Raw genomic sequence first — 16,409 nt, 5'->3', positions numbered from 1 at the left:
CCCAAAGAGAATATAAAGATATCTAAGCAGCAACTTTTATGCATTCCTAGGGACTCCAAGTACACAACAAAACATGTTTAAGGGCTAAAAAAGTGGATTTTGCATGATAAGATAAGACAAGATAGACTTTATTGATCTCACAGTGGAGAATCAGCTCAATAATCAAAAGAAGGGGCCAAAAGGAGAAAAAGGAGGAAAAGATGCATGAGTGTGGGGGCATGATGTGTCGCCTTTAAGAAAAATAAATACCATTTATAGGTTTAAAACCTTAGAATTCTGATTTAAAATCAATATTCTCAACACTAGAGTCTCTCCGATATCGATATGTTGTCCCAACTGGAGTTTCTGCTGGTAGTGGAAAACGACATAATGGGCGTGGCCAACCAACTCAATATTGTGATCATTGATAAACAGCAGAGGACAGCTGTTGTGATCGGTGCGGCCAAATGATAAAAAAGGAACACAAGAAAGTGGAGAAAACACCAAGGTGTTCAGGTGAAGTGTAACAGGGTCAATGACAGGTGGAGGCAACAGCAATGGCAGTAACTCGCACACTGAAGAAGCGGCTCCAGCAGACACCTGGAGAAAGATTAGAGCTCTGAGTCCAGAAGAGCGCAGATAAAAGGATAAAGGAACTCAATAACTCAGGACCTGAGCTGAACGGTCCCCAGAGGGGTGGGTGGGTGACAGTCTTTACGAGCCCTACACATAAAAAAAACAACAACTAGTAGCTCAGTGGCTAACTCAATGGGTGCAGCTGACACAAAATCAGAGACGGTACACAAACAACAATTATCGTGAGCTGGGAACTTGAATATGGATTATAAAAATAAAATTCTAGAAAGGCTATTTCGTCTTTCTCAATACTAAAGGATTTATAGCAGCACCCTCTTCTGAAGCAAGCGGTCCGGCCTTTTAATTCAACCAGGATGACGGTGATATCAGCCGCCCTTGTCCTTACCAACACTTTCTCTGGGCAAGCCGTGAGGTCTTTGACACGATGCCAGCAAGTAATTTCTCTGGCAGGGCTACAACGGGGAGCACACGAGGTTTCTGTGATAAAACGGATCTTTCATTAGCGTCGCAATAATTGCTTTTTATCTGATCGCGCTTCACAGCAAGCTGGACCCGAAGCAAATTGCCACAGCAAAATAAATAGGTACATAAAAAATTCAAGCGTTAAAAAGTGTGTGAAAAGTACCTGAGATTTTTCAGCCTTCATTAAAGAAGCACTGACTTTGAAGATCCACTAATCACGTTTTTTTTTGTCCTTTTTCCGTTTTCGTGTGATTCTGATCTTGACCCTTTCTGTCTTTTTATGGGTACATGAAGGGAAATAAATTACCTGCCAATAATTTATTAAATCACACACATCTATTCACCAAAGCATCTCTCCATAACCTGTGATTTTATTTTAAATTTGCAGCTACATTGGTTTATGCATTATGCACTGCAATCCAAGAGACGTTAGTTCTGTGCATTTACTGACGAGGGGGGAAGAAATCTGATTGTTTAGTATTCGACATGCCGATCAGATTGGAGCCGACCTTAGGAAATTTGGCCGACCGATCGGCAGATCTGGGACCGATAAGAACCGTGTGAGTTCAGATTGAACACAGCTGACAGCAGTGAGTTGTTGTGGCCTTGAACTAAAGAGTCAGAAAGTTCAGAGCTAATTTATTCTCCATACTTCTGGTCCAGCGACAGACTCCAGACATTTAAAGAGGCGGTGGTTTCAGACGTGGTTTTAGAAGAGCAAAGAAGTGATGGAGCATGACCTGATGATCAGCTGCTGTGGAGGCCATGGTCTGGTGTCAGCATGTTTGCTTTGTCAGATTACTTTTATCCACCCTGCAGAGTGGATTTATATATATTATTAAGCCACTGGTGCTGTCTGTGAGACAGATTTGATTCCATCGCTGAAATGTATCGCAGTAATAACCGAATACAAAGCACAGATCACCATGTTTGAAAAGCGCTGCGGCTGAAACCAAGACCAGTGGCAGATTTTATTGGTCTTGGAGGTAATAACTGTGAAAGCTATGCGTTGATGAAAGCAGTGGCTGCCCGGAGAGACTTGTAGGGTTGTGCCAGTCTTTCTCTTTTAGCATTAATAAAGATGAGAAGGATGAAGAAAGGGCCGAAGCAATGCATCGAATCTCTTTGCCTCATTACTATTCACAGTTTATCCCTTTCTGTTCTCTCTGTTGTTTGTGTACCTTCTTGCCCTCCTTATGATCACACTTTCAAACCACCGGTTGAAGCCATTAACCTGCATTTCTTTGTTTTCTTCACTGCAACACACAGCCAGAGTTACAGTGGGATGGTTTAGATCACGAGAGTTAAGCTCGAGTTCTGGTGTCCTGACTTTTACATTAGTCCAGGGTCCAACACACCTAAATCAGGTAGATGAATGACCTCCTTAGAATGCAGTCAAGTTCTCCAGAGTCCTGCTAACGACCTGATTATTTGACTCGGGTGGGTTGAAGCAGAGACACGTAGAGACTAACCCATAAACTCTGCACAACATTCGCATATTTGCACATTTTGCATCATTGCATCTCCATCTAGCATTACAAATGCTGCCGAACTCTTAGTTTTAAAATGCATTCTTGCACAAATGCCCTTTGCACAATCAAATTCTGTACATACAAATGTTTTTTTTTTTTTTAAATACTCACCTGTACACTGTGACTTCTCGTGCATTGTCTACATTTAAATTGTTTACTTTTTAAATCACTGCTGCACCTTATACTGTAATTTAATTTTACTCCAATTTACAAGCTGTATGCAACGAAATTTCGTTCTGTACACACTCTGTGCATACAAAATGACAAATAAAGTTGTCTAAGTCTGAGTCTAATATAAAAGCGGCAGGACAGCAGACCTCATGGGCTGGAGTTTGACGCCCCTGCTTTAGATCAAAGCATATGGATGTGTTGGAATGGCCGACTCAACGTTCACCTCTGCTCACAGACTGGGCCGGTCTCGCTGGTATACATACGTCAAAATACTTGAGTCATGCCACACTTTTCAGCTTTTGTTTGCAACTGTAATCATGCACAACACCTCTGTTGGCCTCTCCCATAAAATCCCAATAGGACACACTGTGGTTTTTGATCTGAGCTTACTAAATGCGACAAGGTCTAGGAGGTGTGAGTGCTTTTTGCAGGACAGCGTTGATAAGATGGAAGGTTTTCAGGCACTTTATACTCTTTATTTTATGATGTAGTTAAAAGAACCTTGCAGATTATTCACAGGTGCTCAGAAATGTTCAGACATTTGGGTTATAAGCCAGTGCAGTGTTTAGGGGTGAGACGGTATAGATGTTGCAGTACGCAGTGGCCTTGTGGCGTTCTCTTGTTTCTCTCACCCCGGCATGCAATTTCCCTCTGTTGCTACTTTCACCTCACCTCTCCCTCTCATCACACCACTTCTTTCTTCTGCTGCTTCAGTGATTGTCTCCCCACACCAGCTCCTCCATCGCGCCGCACAACTCCACCTATTATACCCACTTCTTTCCATTTATATCCTGCGAGATACACCACCGCCCTCCCTCCCTCCCTCCACGTTCTCTCTGTTCTTCTTACACCCCGATGTCTCACCCTCTTCCTCTCCACTGATGGCTGAGAGCTGCAACATCATGTGAGCAGAATGCCAAATGATTCCCACCGAGCAGGCAGACAACGCTTAGTCACCTTGACTGACAGACGCAAACACGTCTACAGATAATAAAAATAAAAAAATTAAAATCCTGTGAGGGATTCAAGGCAGAGGGAAGCACTTATCTCGAAGTACGTCTAATGTGGACAGGAGACCAAAACAGTCTTCTGTCTGTCTATATGCAATGAATAAACATCAATGTCACTGCAGATTGTACATCATTAAACTTTGGCATTGATTCTATTTAAATCTGGTTTGAATTATTATCTTTTTTAACTTAGTTGGTTGTTAAATTGTGCAAAAAGCATATGTAGCATGAAACTTCAGCTTAAATGTGATCGATTCCTATTTAAGGTATAAAATCTAAGAATCTTACTTTAAGTCCTTTGGGGTGATTCGGTAATAGTAATACATAAAATAGTAATGCACAGCCTTGACTTACATACATATTCTTCTAATTAGTTAGAACACTAATTATAATATGTTATCAAATTTAAGGGTGAGAAAATAAACACAGAAATGTATGACCCCCATCAATATTCTAGTGGCAAAGTGAGTTGTTTGTGGAGGCTGCAGGTGGAATGATGGAGGGGTTTAGATGTAGGTCAATGTCAGGTCAATTATATTCTAACTCACAGCTTTCATACAGATTTGATAGGATTAGTTTGCTTTAGATTGGAAAACGACAGAATGAAAAGATCTAAATATGAGCCATCCCCTTTTATACGAGATACACTGATCAGAGTCTGATGATTTTGTAGTCAATTTCCTAGCTCTGATTTTCCTAAAGTGAAAAGGCCATTTATAATAGCACTAAAAATATTTTTTTTTTTAGGCTTGGATAAACAGAAATGTAACGACCTTAAAAATATAATTACAGTACAAGGACTTTCTCCAAAACAGACAGAAATCACAGTGGTGTTTATCTCTATCCTTGGAAATCTGCTCACAAACTACACTGGACAGAGGTCCTTGTGCTTTGTAAAAATAAACTAAAAGAGCTACAACATATCTTCTCATACGACAGGTCAGAGTTTTAAGTACACAAAGGTCTGGAGATCACTGATCAAATTTCAGCTGTTATTGTGAAAATTGCAGGCAATACACAGATTATATTTCCGTTACTATATTAGCTAATGACCTCGAGTAGGAAGACTTATACACACACACACACACACACACACACACACACACACACACACACATATATCTGATTTCCATTCAGTTGTGCTGATAAAGTTATTTATGACACTCTAGTAAAAATACAACAGCCTTGAAAAGCCTTTTCAAGACAGTTCTGTCTTGAACATCTGTTACTAATATTAGGATCAGAAGCGACGTCACAAACTGTGTCTGAGAGAGCAGTCAGCGACGCACAGCTCTGCAGTTCAACAGGAATTAAAGGTAACTTTTAAACCAAACCAGCATGGTAACAGGGCTGTGCATTTTAAACTGTCTATAAAATCTTAAATTAGTGTTTAGAGAAGTTAGCGTTCACATCCGTCTATTTGTGTGTTTTCAGGAAGTAGACCCTTACCTTCAGCATTCTCAGTGACAGACAGAACTGGGCTCTCCGATTAGATAAAACAAAACCGTTTTGCTGTAATTTGCTGTAATTTATTCCTTCCTGTTCTCTCCTTCCTGACATCTCTTTAATTTAGGCAGCAGAATCAAGAGCCCAGAACAAACACCCAACACGTCTTCATTTAAAGCCTTTTCTCTCCTTGGAGCATCTTACACCTTTTGTGCTTCCCTTAAATTTTATTCAGCCTTACTTCTTCACTCTTCTTTACATAGTAAGAACTTCCACAAGAAGAGACGTTGCTGTCAGTATGACCCGAGCTGCTTTTACTCATTAGAATAAAAAGGTCCTGAGTTTGGTTTCCAAAGGTTTCAAAACCAATCAGGGCCAGGCAACAGGAAATCTGGCAGATTTCTGTCACTAGTGTATTTCCTATTTAATACTTAAATGTCCGTTTTTGTAACAATCTACACCAAGTAAAACTCAGACAGTAATTCAGGATATTTTTGGAAGACAACAGCGAACAAGTGGGATGATGTCAAACCCAAAACCAACCTTCCTGACCAGCAGAGCTTATTTCATTGCCTTACCATCTTGTCTATCAATATTTCTCTCACAACAATGTCTGACTGCATAAAAAATGCACTTTACTTTCTTTGAAAACAACCTTCGGGCTACATAAATCATATCAAGATGTTTTGGAGACAGAACAATACAATCTTAGCTGTGCAGAATAGCGTTTTTATATTTTAGATGCTTTATTTTATATATTTGAACTGGTTTATTTATTATCCTCGTCCTCCTAATTTTTGCTATGCTCTTTTAATTTTATGGTTATTTTATCATTTTTATGCATTTGTATTGCACTTGGTTTTAGATAGTTTTTTTTTTTTTTTAGAATCATTCCACTGTTTTTACTTTTTAGAAATAATATTCCTAAGGTTCCCCTCCCTGGGCTGCCACCTTACCGTGGTGGAGGGGTTTGAGTGTCCCAGTGATCCTAGGAGCTATGCAGTCAGGGGCTTTAAGCCCCTAGCAGGGTCACCCAAGGCAGACAGGTCCTAGGTGAGGGACCAGACAAAGCGCAGCCCAAAACTCCCCTTATGATGAGTACGATTGTTGGACCTCGTGTTCCCTCGCCCGGACGCGGGTCACCGGGGCCCCACTCTGGAGCCAGGCCTGGAGGTGGGGCACGTTGGCGAGCGTCTGGTGGCCGGGCTTTTGCCCATGGAGCCCGGCCGGGCTCAGCCCGAAGAGGCGACATGGGTCCCCCTTCCGATGGGCTCACCACCTGTCGGAGGGGCCAAAGGGGTCGGGTGCAATGTGTAACGGGTAGCAGTGGAGGGCGGGGACCTTGGCGTTCCGATCCTCGGCTGCAGAAGCTGGCTCTTGGGACGTGGAATGTCACCTCTCTGGTGGGGAAGGAGCCTGAGCTTGTGCGCGAGGTTGAGAGGTTCCGACTAGAGATAGTCGGACTCACCTCGACGCACCGCTCTGGCTCCGGAACCAGTCTCCTTGAGAGGGGCTGGACATTCTTCCACTCTGGAGTTGCCCATGGTGAGAGGCGCCGAGCTGGGGTTGGCATACTTGTTGCCCCCCATCTCGGTGCCTGCACGTTGGGGTTTTCCCCGGTGAACGAGAGGGTGGCCTCCCTCCGCATCCGTGTGGGGGGACGGGTTCTGACTGTTGTTTGAGCTTATGCGCCAAACAGCAGTTCAGATTACCCACCCTTTTTGGAGTCCTTGGAAGGGGTACTGGAGAGTGCCCCTCCTGGGGACTCCCTCGTTTTGCTGGGGGACTTCAACGCTCACGTGGGCAATGACAGTGGGACCTGGAGGGGCGTGGTTGGGAGGAATGGCCCACCTGATCTGAACTCGAGTGGTGTTTTGTTGTTGGACTTCTGTGCTCGTCATGGATTGTCCATCACAAACACCATGTTCAAGCATAAGGGTGTCCATATGTGCTCTTGGCACCAGGACACCCTAGGTCGCAGTTCAATGATCGACTTTGTTGTCGTTTCATCTGACCTGCGGCCGCATGTCTTGGACACTCGGGTGAAGAGAGGGGCGGAGCTCTCCACCGACCACTACCTGGTGGTGAGTTGGCTCCGATGGCGGGGGAGGAAGCCGGTCCGACCGGGCAGGCCCAAACGTACTGTGAGGGTTTGCTGGGAACGTCTGGCGGAGTCCCCTGTGAGGCGGAGCTTTAACTCCCACCTCCGGGAGAACTTTAAACACGTCCCGAGGGAGGCGGGGGACATTGAGTCTGAATGGACCATGTTCCACGCCTCTATTGCTGAGGCGGCTAGTCGGAGCTGTGGCCGCAAGGTTGTCGGTGCATGTCGTGGCGGCAACCCTCGAACCCGCTGGTGGACACCAGCGGTGAGGGAAGCCGTCAAGCTGAAGAAGGAGTCCTACCGGGCTTTTTTGGCCTGTGGGACTCCGGAAGCAGCTGATGTGTACCGGCAGTCGAAGCGGCAGGCGGCTCGGCTGGTCGCCGAGGCAAAAACTCGGGCGTGGGAAGAGTTCGGAGAGGCCATGGAGAAAGACTTCCGTACGGCTTCGAAGCGATTCTGGTCCACCATCCGGCGTCTCAGGAGGGGGAAGCAGTGCAGTACCAACACTGTTTACAGTGGGGGTGGTGTGCTGCTGACCTCGACTCGGGACGTCGTGCGTCGGTGGGCGGAATACTTCGAAGACCTCCTTAATCCCACCAACACGTCTTCCATTGAGGAAGCAGAGCCTGAGGACTCTGGGTCGGGTTCTCCCATCTCTGGTGCTGAGGTTGCCGAGGTTGTTAAAAAGCTCCTCGGTGGCAAGGCTCCGGGGGTGGATGAGATTCGCCCTGAGTACCTTAAGGCTCTGGATGTTGTGGGGCTGTGTTGGTTAACGCGGCTCTGCAACATTGCGTGGACATCGGGGGCAGTTCCCCTGGATTGGCAGACTGGGGTGGTGGTCCCCCTATTTAAAAAGGGGGACCGGAGGGTGTGTTCCAACTACAGAGGAATCACACTCTTAAGCCTCCCTGGTAAGGTCTATTCAGGGGTTCTGGAAAGGAGGGTCCGTCGGATAGTCGAATCTCGGATTCAGGAAGAGCAGTGTGGTTTTCGTCCTGGCCGTGGAACACTGGACCAGCTCTACACCCTCAGCAGGATTCTTGAGGGGGCATGGGAGTTTGCCCAACCAGTCTACATGTGCTTTGTGGATCTGGAGAAGGCATTCGACCGTGTCCCCCGGGGGATCCTGTGGGGGGTACTCCGGGAGTATGGAGTACCGGACCCTTTAATAAGGGCTGTCAGGTCTCTGTACGACCGGTGTCAGAGTCTGGTCCGCATTGCCGGCAGTAAGTCGGACTCGTTTCCGGTGAGAGTTGGACTCCGCCAAGGCTGCCCTTTGTCACCGATTCTGTTCATAACTTTTATGGACAGAATTTCTAGGCGCAGCCAAGGTGTTGAGGGGATCCGTTTTGGTGGCCTTAGGATTGCGTCTCTGCTATTCGCGGATGACGTGGTCCTATTGGCTTCATCAGGGCGTGATCTACAGCTCTCACTGGAGCGGTTCGCAGCCGAGTGCGAAGCGGCCGGGATGAAAATCAGTGCCTCCAAATCCGAGACCATGGTCTTGAACCGGAAAAGGGTAGAGTGCCTTCTCCGGGTTGGGGAGGATGTCCTGCCCCTAGTGGAGGAGTTCAAGTATCTTGGGGTCTTGTTCACGAATGAGGGGAAGATGGAGCGGGAGATCGACAGGCGGATTGGTGCAGCGTCTGCTGTGAAGCGGGCGCTGTACCGATCCGTTGTGGTGAAGAGAGAGCTGAGCCAAAAGGCGAGGCTCTCGATTTACCGGTCGATCTACGTTCCTACCCTCATCTATGGTCACGAGCTTTGGGTCGTGACCGAAAGAACGAGATCCCGGATACAAGCGGCTGAAATGAGTTTTCTCCGTAGTGTGTCTGGGCTCTCCCTTAGAGATAGGGTGAGGAGCTCAGTCATCCGGGGAGGACTCAGAGTAGAGCCGCTGCTCCTCCACGTCGAGAGGAGCCAGTTGAGGTGGCTCGGGCATCTGGTCAGGATGCCTCCTGGACGCCTCCCTGGAGAGGTGTTCCGGGCACGTCCCACCGGGAGGAGACCCAGGGGAAGACCCAGGACACGCTGGAGGGACTATGTCTCCCGGCTGGCCTGGGAACGCCTTGGGATTCCTCCTGAGGAGCTGGCCCAAGTGGCTGGGGAGAGGGACGTCTGGGCCTCCCTACTGAAGCTGCTACCCCCGCGACCCGACCCCGGATAAGCGGAAGACAACGGACGGACGGACGGACAAACGGACGGATTCCTAAGGTTCACAAGCTGACTAAGCAACAGGCAGAGTGAGGGGGGAAGCGTCTCACCGACAGTGAAGGATCGTGGGTAGTGTAAGTGGCCCAGCGTTCATTTTCCAGCTCCTCCATCACCTGCAGCATGCACAGAGAGGGGGTCAGGTTTATAAAGCAAGCAGGTACACACACACACACACACACACACATACGTAGCACCCAATAATTCCTACTTAATTTAAAAAGTCAGGCAGCGGGGTGATGCCACATGCACACAGACATCGTACGTGTTTTTCCCACCTCTGACGTAAATCACCAACCTGGTTCATTGCACTCTTCAGCCAGGTATCCACAGCCACTCCAACTTGCCGTAAAAGGTCCAATCGAGCCTCGGCTTTCAACTTTATCGTCTTTGGAGAGGGAGAGAAGGTATAAGAGGGGTTAAAACATGTTTCCTTTTCTGCTCATTTATTTTTTGTTCCGCGTAGAAACTTTTATTTTTAAGTGAGTCTGTGGTAGCGGTCCTCCGGAGCGCACTGCAAAAATGGAACTAGAAGTGAGCAATGAATAAAACTAAATGAGTGTATTTGTTTTTGATTTGAGCAGGTAAATAAGATTATAATGGAATATGATTTTTGCACTTCAAAAAGGAACAACTCATCTCCGTCATCTTATTTCAACTTTAGCATATCTATTTATCTTATTTTAGGGGTCTAAATACTCATTCCATTGGCGGATAATCTTATTCACCTGTTAAAATCAAGGGCAAATATGCTCATCTCGAGAAAATTGTACTTATCTTAATTTTCGTTTTTGAAGTGTGGAAGTTGTGAATTTATTTTACTGCTCAAAAGTGATGAATCTTGCCCATGTGGTGACCTTTTACAGGACGTGGTTAAAACTTGCTACAGTTTCTTTTAATGTGCTGTAAACACAGAGCTCTAAAAATTTGGGGATTTGAAAAAAAAAGTTACAAGAACCAGCAAGTTGATCTCCGATATCCACATGCAGGAGGTTCTTCCATATCTGATTTATTTCGCCTCTGCTTAGGCTTCTCTCACCTGTGTTTTATCAATTTACTCTTCTGTTTCCAGCCTCTTTCCTCTCCCAGCAGTGCTGACAAAGCAGACTGAGAGCTGATAGGCCCATCGCACGGGGGACTCCAGTCCGACTCGCTTACTTTAGTCAATAGAGACATGCTCCGCTGAAGTGCATTACGTTTTTCTGTTAGCAGCAATAAATACCAGATGAAAATGACTTAACTTGGCGCACTCTACTGGACTCCAACATACAAAATTGATAAGAAAAGTTGAATCACTGGCTCTTACACCGCCGCTTCAGGAGTGCATCATTAGCATAGGTCAATAGAAGCAGCCAGCGGTGGGCGTGATCGCTGGTGGGCAGACGGCATGAGCTCAGACAATCAGTCTGGCCGAGGAGCTGTAATCGATACTATTATCACTGAAGGAAAGTGGAAAACTAGATGGAAAGATAGACCGGCAGAGAGCGGCTGCAGGAGGAAAACACGGCCGAAAACAATACATCTTAAGGGACAGAGATGTCAAGAAGAAGGACGGTAAAAGAGTGCAGGGGGTTTCAAAACCTGCTAGGAAAAACAAAAATAAATGTATAAAGTTACATTAACCTACAAAATGGCAGATGATTTTTGTAAGAAATGAATTTTGTACATATAGGCACTGGTGTCCTACAATATAAAAATACATAGTGCTGTGATGAAAAGAAGTAACGTCACGTTTTTGATTGGTGGCAAAACGAGTTTTCAGCCAATATGGGTTTGGTTTGCTTGAGCTAAAATTGAATTTCAGGGCCTGACCCTATTTGGCATCAATATTTAACTAAGGACAGATTGTTTTGGGGGGGGGGGGGGGGGCTGGACTTACAAGGATAGGTTTCTCCAACTCACCCAACCCTTAGAAGAGGGAGCAAAAGCACAGAATATGCTGATGAATCATCCATGTCAGGTTTGTTTAACGCAGAACCCATTCTGACCAGACTGAGACCACACCATGACAAAAATAAGCCAGAAAACGGATGGACTCTGCTGGGTCTTCAAGAGGTTTTCTGGAGCGAATCAAAATGCAGAGTGCTTGCTAATAGGGGATGATAAACCTAATAAAAATGGTGATCTGGTCTAGAGTCTGGTCCTTAATAGTAAGGCTGAAATTGATAGTGGACGTGCAGAAACAGGAATATTTCTATGGAAACTACATAGATCGTGAAGAAAAATCCTGGATGTAATTTTACTAGGATGGCCAGAAAAGCAGCAGGCAGAACCGTTTACGTCGGGCTCACGCTGACCACAGAGCGAGTTATGATCTGCACAGCATTCAGTGTGAGCCCAGCTTTAGGTGAAGACCAACTGTGTGGTTTTTTCCCCCTGGTTGCCTTGAATTGAATGTTTAAATTTGACAAATTGCTGCAGTGTTTGAATGAGGTGTAAACTCACTGTTTGTCCTCAAGATTTAAATTTAAGACAATACACCTGCATAAATCTCATATGTTTATAGGTTGCTTTTCACACAATAAATCTTGTTGATCATGTAACCAGATTGTGATCATTTGTTCGGCTTTCCAGTTGTTTCAGAGTAAAATATATAGTAACATTTCTCTAAGTATTTATAGACTTTAATAACTAACAAACGGCTAAAATATGAAACACATCCAAAAGATTTTGTACATAGCTGCATATTCTTTTAGTACTGACTGTGTGAGAAAATAAAGGGTACTTTTAAAGAACTACTGAGGAAAATTTCCTTAAACATTGACATAGTTTTGTTTTATTTACTGTGGTTGATTTTTGGTTTTATTTCCGCTTCTCTACAGTTGAAACTATTGCTGAGTCTTTCTCTGTTGATGAAGGACACACCAGATTCGCTTTTTTAAAAGTATTAAAATAAACAGGTGATCAGAAAGCCCTGGGTAGTGTGTGAAATATGAAACATTCAACACTCCTACTGATACTTCTGCACCATGTTTTCCCTCAAATATCAGAAATGTTAGTCTAATAGTGCATATAACGTATTTGTCAAACTAGGGAGTTTGGATGATGTAGAAAAAATAGCATATCGATAAAATAGAAATCATATTGATCGATATCGATAACTATCAACACATTTAAAGCATATATTTTAAGTGCAGCCCTGGCCATTTTATGCTGTTGTTTAACGACCTATTTTAGGTACAGAACACATAAACACTGAATTCAAACTCAACCCTTTATTCAACCAACCTTTTACCAAAACTACAAGTTTTAAAAAAAAGAATTAAAAAAATGTATGCTCTCTGAACTCTTTGAAGGGGGCGGAGCTTGGTGACGGGGTGTTCCTGGGTCTGCGTTGTGATTGGTTGGGAGGATGTAATGACTGTAATATTAACCTACACGAAAGGCTAGAATGCAAAAGGAAGGAAAACTGTTATTCTACTGAACTTTTTATTGACCCTTTTTTTTTCTATCATTGATATACGTCTATCGATTGATATATATTGTTATTGAATTATCATCCAGCCCTATGTCAGACATGTACATACATAAAAAACATAAACAAAAGTTTAGCACAAGGACTCCTGATGATGGCCTTTTGCAGAAGCTGGCTTGTCAAATTTTGTTTCAGATGAAAACAAAGCAACCAAACTGTTATAAAAGGACTAAAACTCAGCTGGAAATGAATAATTAATAATCATAATGTTCTCTACAGGAAAAACCGAAATTACTCAAGCACAAGGCTTGTCCATGAACTGACTTTTACTGCTGAATGATGCACTGTCCTTGACATCCAGTTCCATCCACAAGTTTACATACACTCAGCGCGGTCAGGGTGTCATGGTAACCTAGGCCTGCAAGGATTTAGATCATCTAAATGTGTCACAATATTTATCCTCCAAACAAAACCGTCATCACTCGGTTTTAGCTATTTGAACATTGCACCAGCTGTCAAGCACGGTGATGATAGCATCATGGCTTGGGACTGTTTTACCGTCAATAGTACTAATACATCAGACAAAAAAGATGGAATGTGAAAGGCGGCGGATTAACTCATATTTATTCAACTTCACATCAAATCTACTCTTTGATGGTTGAAACCTGGACACAACAGCGCAATGATTCCAAAACAGACATTTAATCCGGCTTTGTGCTGGATAAAGCAGGCCTTAGCTCCTGGAACGGCCCCAGAAATATCTCCTGTTGCAAAATGCATGCTGTATGATCTATAAGCCCAACCAAATCATACGATTCCTATTCCTATTCCTATTCCTTTTTTGTCTTTAGAAAAAAATAAATCCTATACATTCCTAGACTTCAAATTCTAATATCTTTCTCCGATTTTTATAGGTGTCTGAACATATGAGACCAAAATATTCACCAGAACTGCTTAAATAGTAGTTTTATCTGTCCAAAAATCACAAGACAACACAGTGCTGAAGCTTCAGATTTTCAGTGTGCTACTGAATCCTTTCACATTTTCAGCAGCTGGACAAACTTAGACCAGCTCTTTTTCAAAATATGTAACTCTGGTATTTGTTAAAGTAAACTGAAATATCCATTAATTAAAAAAAATCGAATGAAAAATCTGTTGCCTTGAATTTAAATTTAAGTTAAGACGACAGATTGGTGACCTTTTGATGATTTAAGATTTTAGTCTGGATTAAGGCAGTAATAAAAACACACTTATTTTTCCTTATTACAGATTTATTTACATAGGAAGATTTATGAAATTTCATCTCATCATCAAGAGCCACTCTATTAAAATATATAATTTTAATCAATGTATTTTGTGTATACTTTGTATATCAATGCATGAGATTTTTGTCCTTTAAAAACTTTAACGAGGTATAAAAAAGTCTGCAACATTAAACATTTTTCCATACTTAATTTTCTGATTTCCATAGTTTTTCTTAGTCTGGAACATGATCAAAGAAGGCATAGGAACCCTCAACTCAACAATTTATCAGTTCTGCTGAGACGATTGGTCTAAAATCCAGCCAGAATTACAACAGAACCTTATTTATTAGCAATGCAAAAAATATGGTAGAGGTATAACTTCACACGGGACATTTAACCAAACATCACTGATGGTGCATGTTAAATATTTAGGCCTATATGGAAAATTTCCATCCTGTGAAGATTAGAGGAAGTCTGCAATAAACTCAAGCTGATTGCAATAAATCCATTAAGGTCCCAAATTAATAGAAGATAATTGCCTATGATGAGGACTAGTAATCCTCTGACTGGAAGTGGATGTCTCTATGTTTCCAACAAAGAGCCAACATCAGTGTGGAAGCGCCTTAGAGAGATTAATAAGGGACCTCAGTTAAATGCAGGGAGGGGCAATCGCTATCCAAATGCTGCTGCAATTGAATCTAAGTAATGTCTTTTGTCCTGCTTTTATGACTACGAAATGAGAACTCGGTGATTAGCTCATCTGTATGAAATGAGCACATCAAATATTTAGAGACCATGTCGAGGAAGAAATGATCTCCTGCCAGAGCAAAAGAGCTAAAATCTGACTTTAGACATGCATATGGGAGCAGAAAGAAAGGTGTAAGGAAGGCGATGTGGGCGTGTGTGGGTACTTTGTAATAAATAGGTTCAATCATTTTACAGTAGAGTAAGATAACAACTCATGACTGCCACTAATTTATCATTTAGAGACCAGATTTCTCACTATGCAACAATAAAAAAAAAAGGGAAATTTAGGCATCATTGAACTTTTGAACATGCAAATAGCATTATAAAGAGGCAAATAATGGGCTGTATAAGGCTAAAAAGAAGTCAGAACACCTGACATTTGGACCTTGAGGAGTTGGAAAATGAGCAGAAAGAAACTAGTTGAAAAGATAGAAGACGACACTGTGTCCTCATTAACAGCGAGACATGTCTCATCTCCCAGGATTAATGCATAAATAATTGATTTCCCCGCAGAAGGAAAAAGACGCGAGTCTAAGAAAGAGACTGCCATGACCCTGAATGTTCAGATGCGTTCATCCGACTTCTTTAGCACAGGCGTTTGATTTCTTTTCATTCACTTTGAGTTTCTTCTAATGAACTGAATGTGCAGCAGGAAAATCACACGGATCACTGTTTTTGGCTTTTGTCCGGGGCGATCAGGAGGATTAAACCAAGTGATTTGTCAACTGTTCTGAAGGATGCCACCATCTTTGCATCCATATGTCCAAAGGCTAGTTAGCAGGTGGCAGCAACGCGCGAGCAGAACGCTTATTTGCAGTGGGAGGAACAGAGCTAACTTGGGAACATTTGCATAATTTTTTACAGCCTATAAATTCAAACTAAACGGCTAAATACTGTTTTGTACTATAATCCTGCCAGTATTCATTAAGCAATTATGCTCTTTAGGGAAGAGTGTTGAACAGTTTGTTGATTGCATCTTTGCTGGCACTGTGGGCAGATCAAATCCTCTGAGACAGGCCAGCTCAGAAGAAATGTTCCTATAAATACACAATAAGCTGAGGCCTGCTTAAGTCAATAGGAAGAGGAAAAATATTAAAAAAAGCAGAATATAATGTCAAATGAGTTACAGACCTCAGCTTTGCGCATTATCTCTTTGGTGTCTTCGATCTTCAGCTCCAGATCTAGTCTGCCCTGCTCAGTGGGAGGCAGGCCATGACCCTCACACTCCTCCAGAGACTAAAAGCAAGACATCTTCATTAGAAGTGTGTGTGTGCGCACTTACATGGAAACAGACATGGCTGGGTTTAATATTTGCATGCTTTACAGCGTTTCGCCCCTTACTCGCTTGCAGTGGATGATGTTCTTGTGCTCTCTGGCCACTCTGGTTGCCCATTTTCTGGCCTCTTTGTTCAGACTGTGCTCCTCCGTCGTTCCCGACTCCGACTCCAGCTGACGGCTCTAATACACACAGCCACATGGAAGAAACAGGCA

The 16,409-nt window shown here is 43.5% G+C and overlaps 1 protein-coding gene across 2 annotated transcripts in view; it reads right to left on the bottom strand.

Moving 5' to 3' along the window:
- Positions 1-16,409, bottom strand: part of LOC105923431 (F-BAR and double SH3 domains protein 2) — a 95,042-nt gene that overhangs the window by 13,824 nt on the left and 64,809 nt on the right. For both annotated transcript variants that reach the window (XM_012859408.3, XM_012859409.3), the window contains 4 exons: positions 16,260-16,376; positions 16,050-16,154; positions 9,811-9,900; positions 9,566-9,628 (listed from right to left, as the gene is read on the bottom strand). In XM_012859408.3, the coding sequence (XP_012714862.2) occupies positions 9,566-9,628; positions 9,811-9,900; positions 16,050-16,154; positions 16,260-16,376 (375 nt within the window). The remainder of the gene's footprint in view (positions 1-9,565; positions 9,629-9,810; positions 9,901-16,049; positions 16,155-16,259; positions 16,377-16,409) is intronic.

The sequence above is a fragment of the Fundulus heteroclitus genome, chromosome 18 (assembly GCF_011125445.2).
Source record: "Fundulus heteroclitus isolate FHET01 chromosome 18, MU-UCD_Fhet_4.1, whole genome shotgun sequence".
NCBI classification, from domain to species: domain Eukaryota; kingdom Metazoa; phylum Chordata; class Actinopteri; order Cyprinodontiformes; family Fundulidae; genus Fundulus; species Fundulus heteroclitus.
This window is presented reverse-complemented; position numbering and strand designations above follow the sequence as displayed.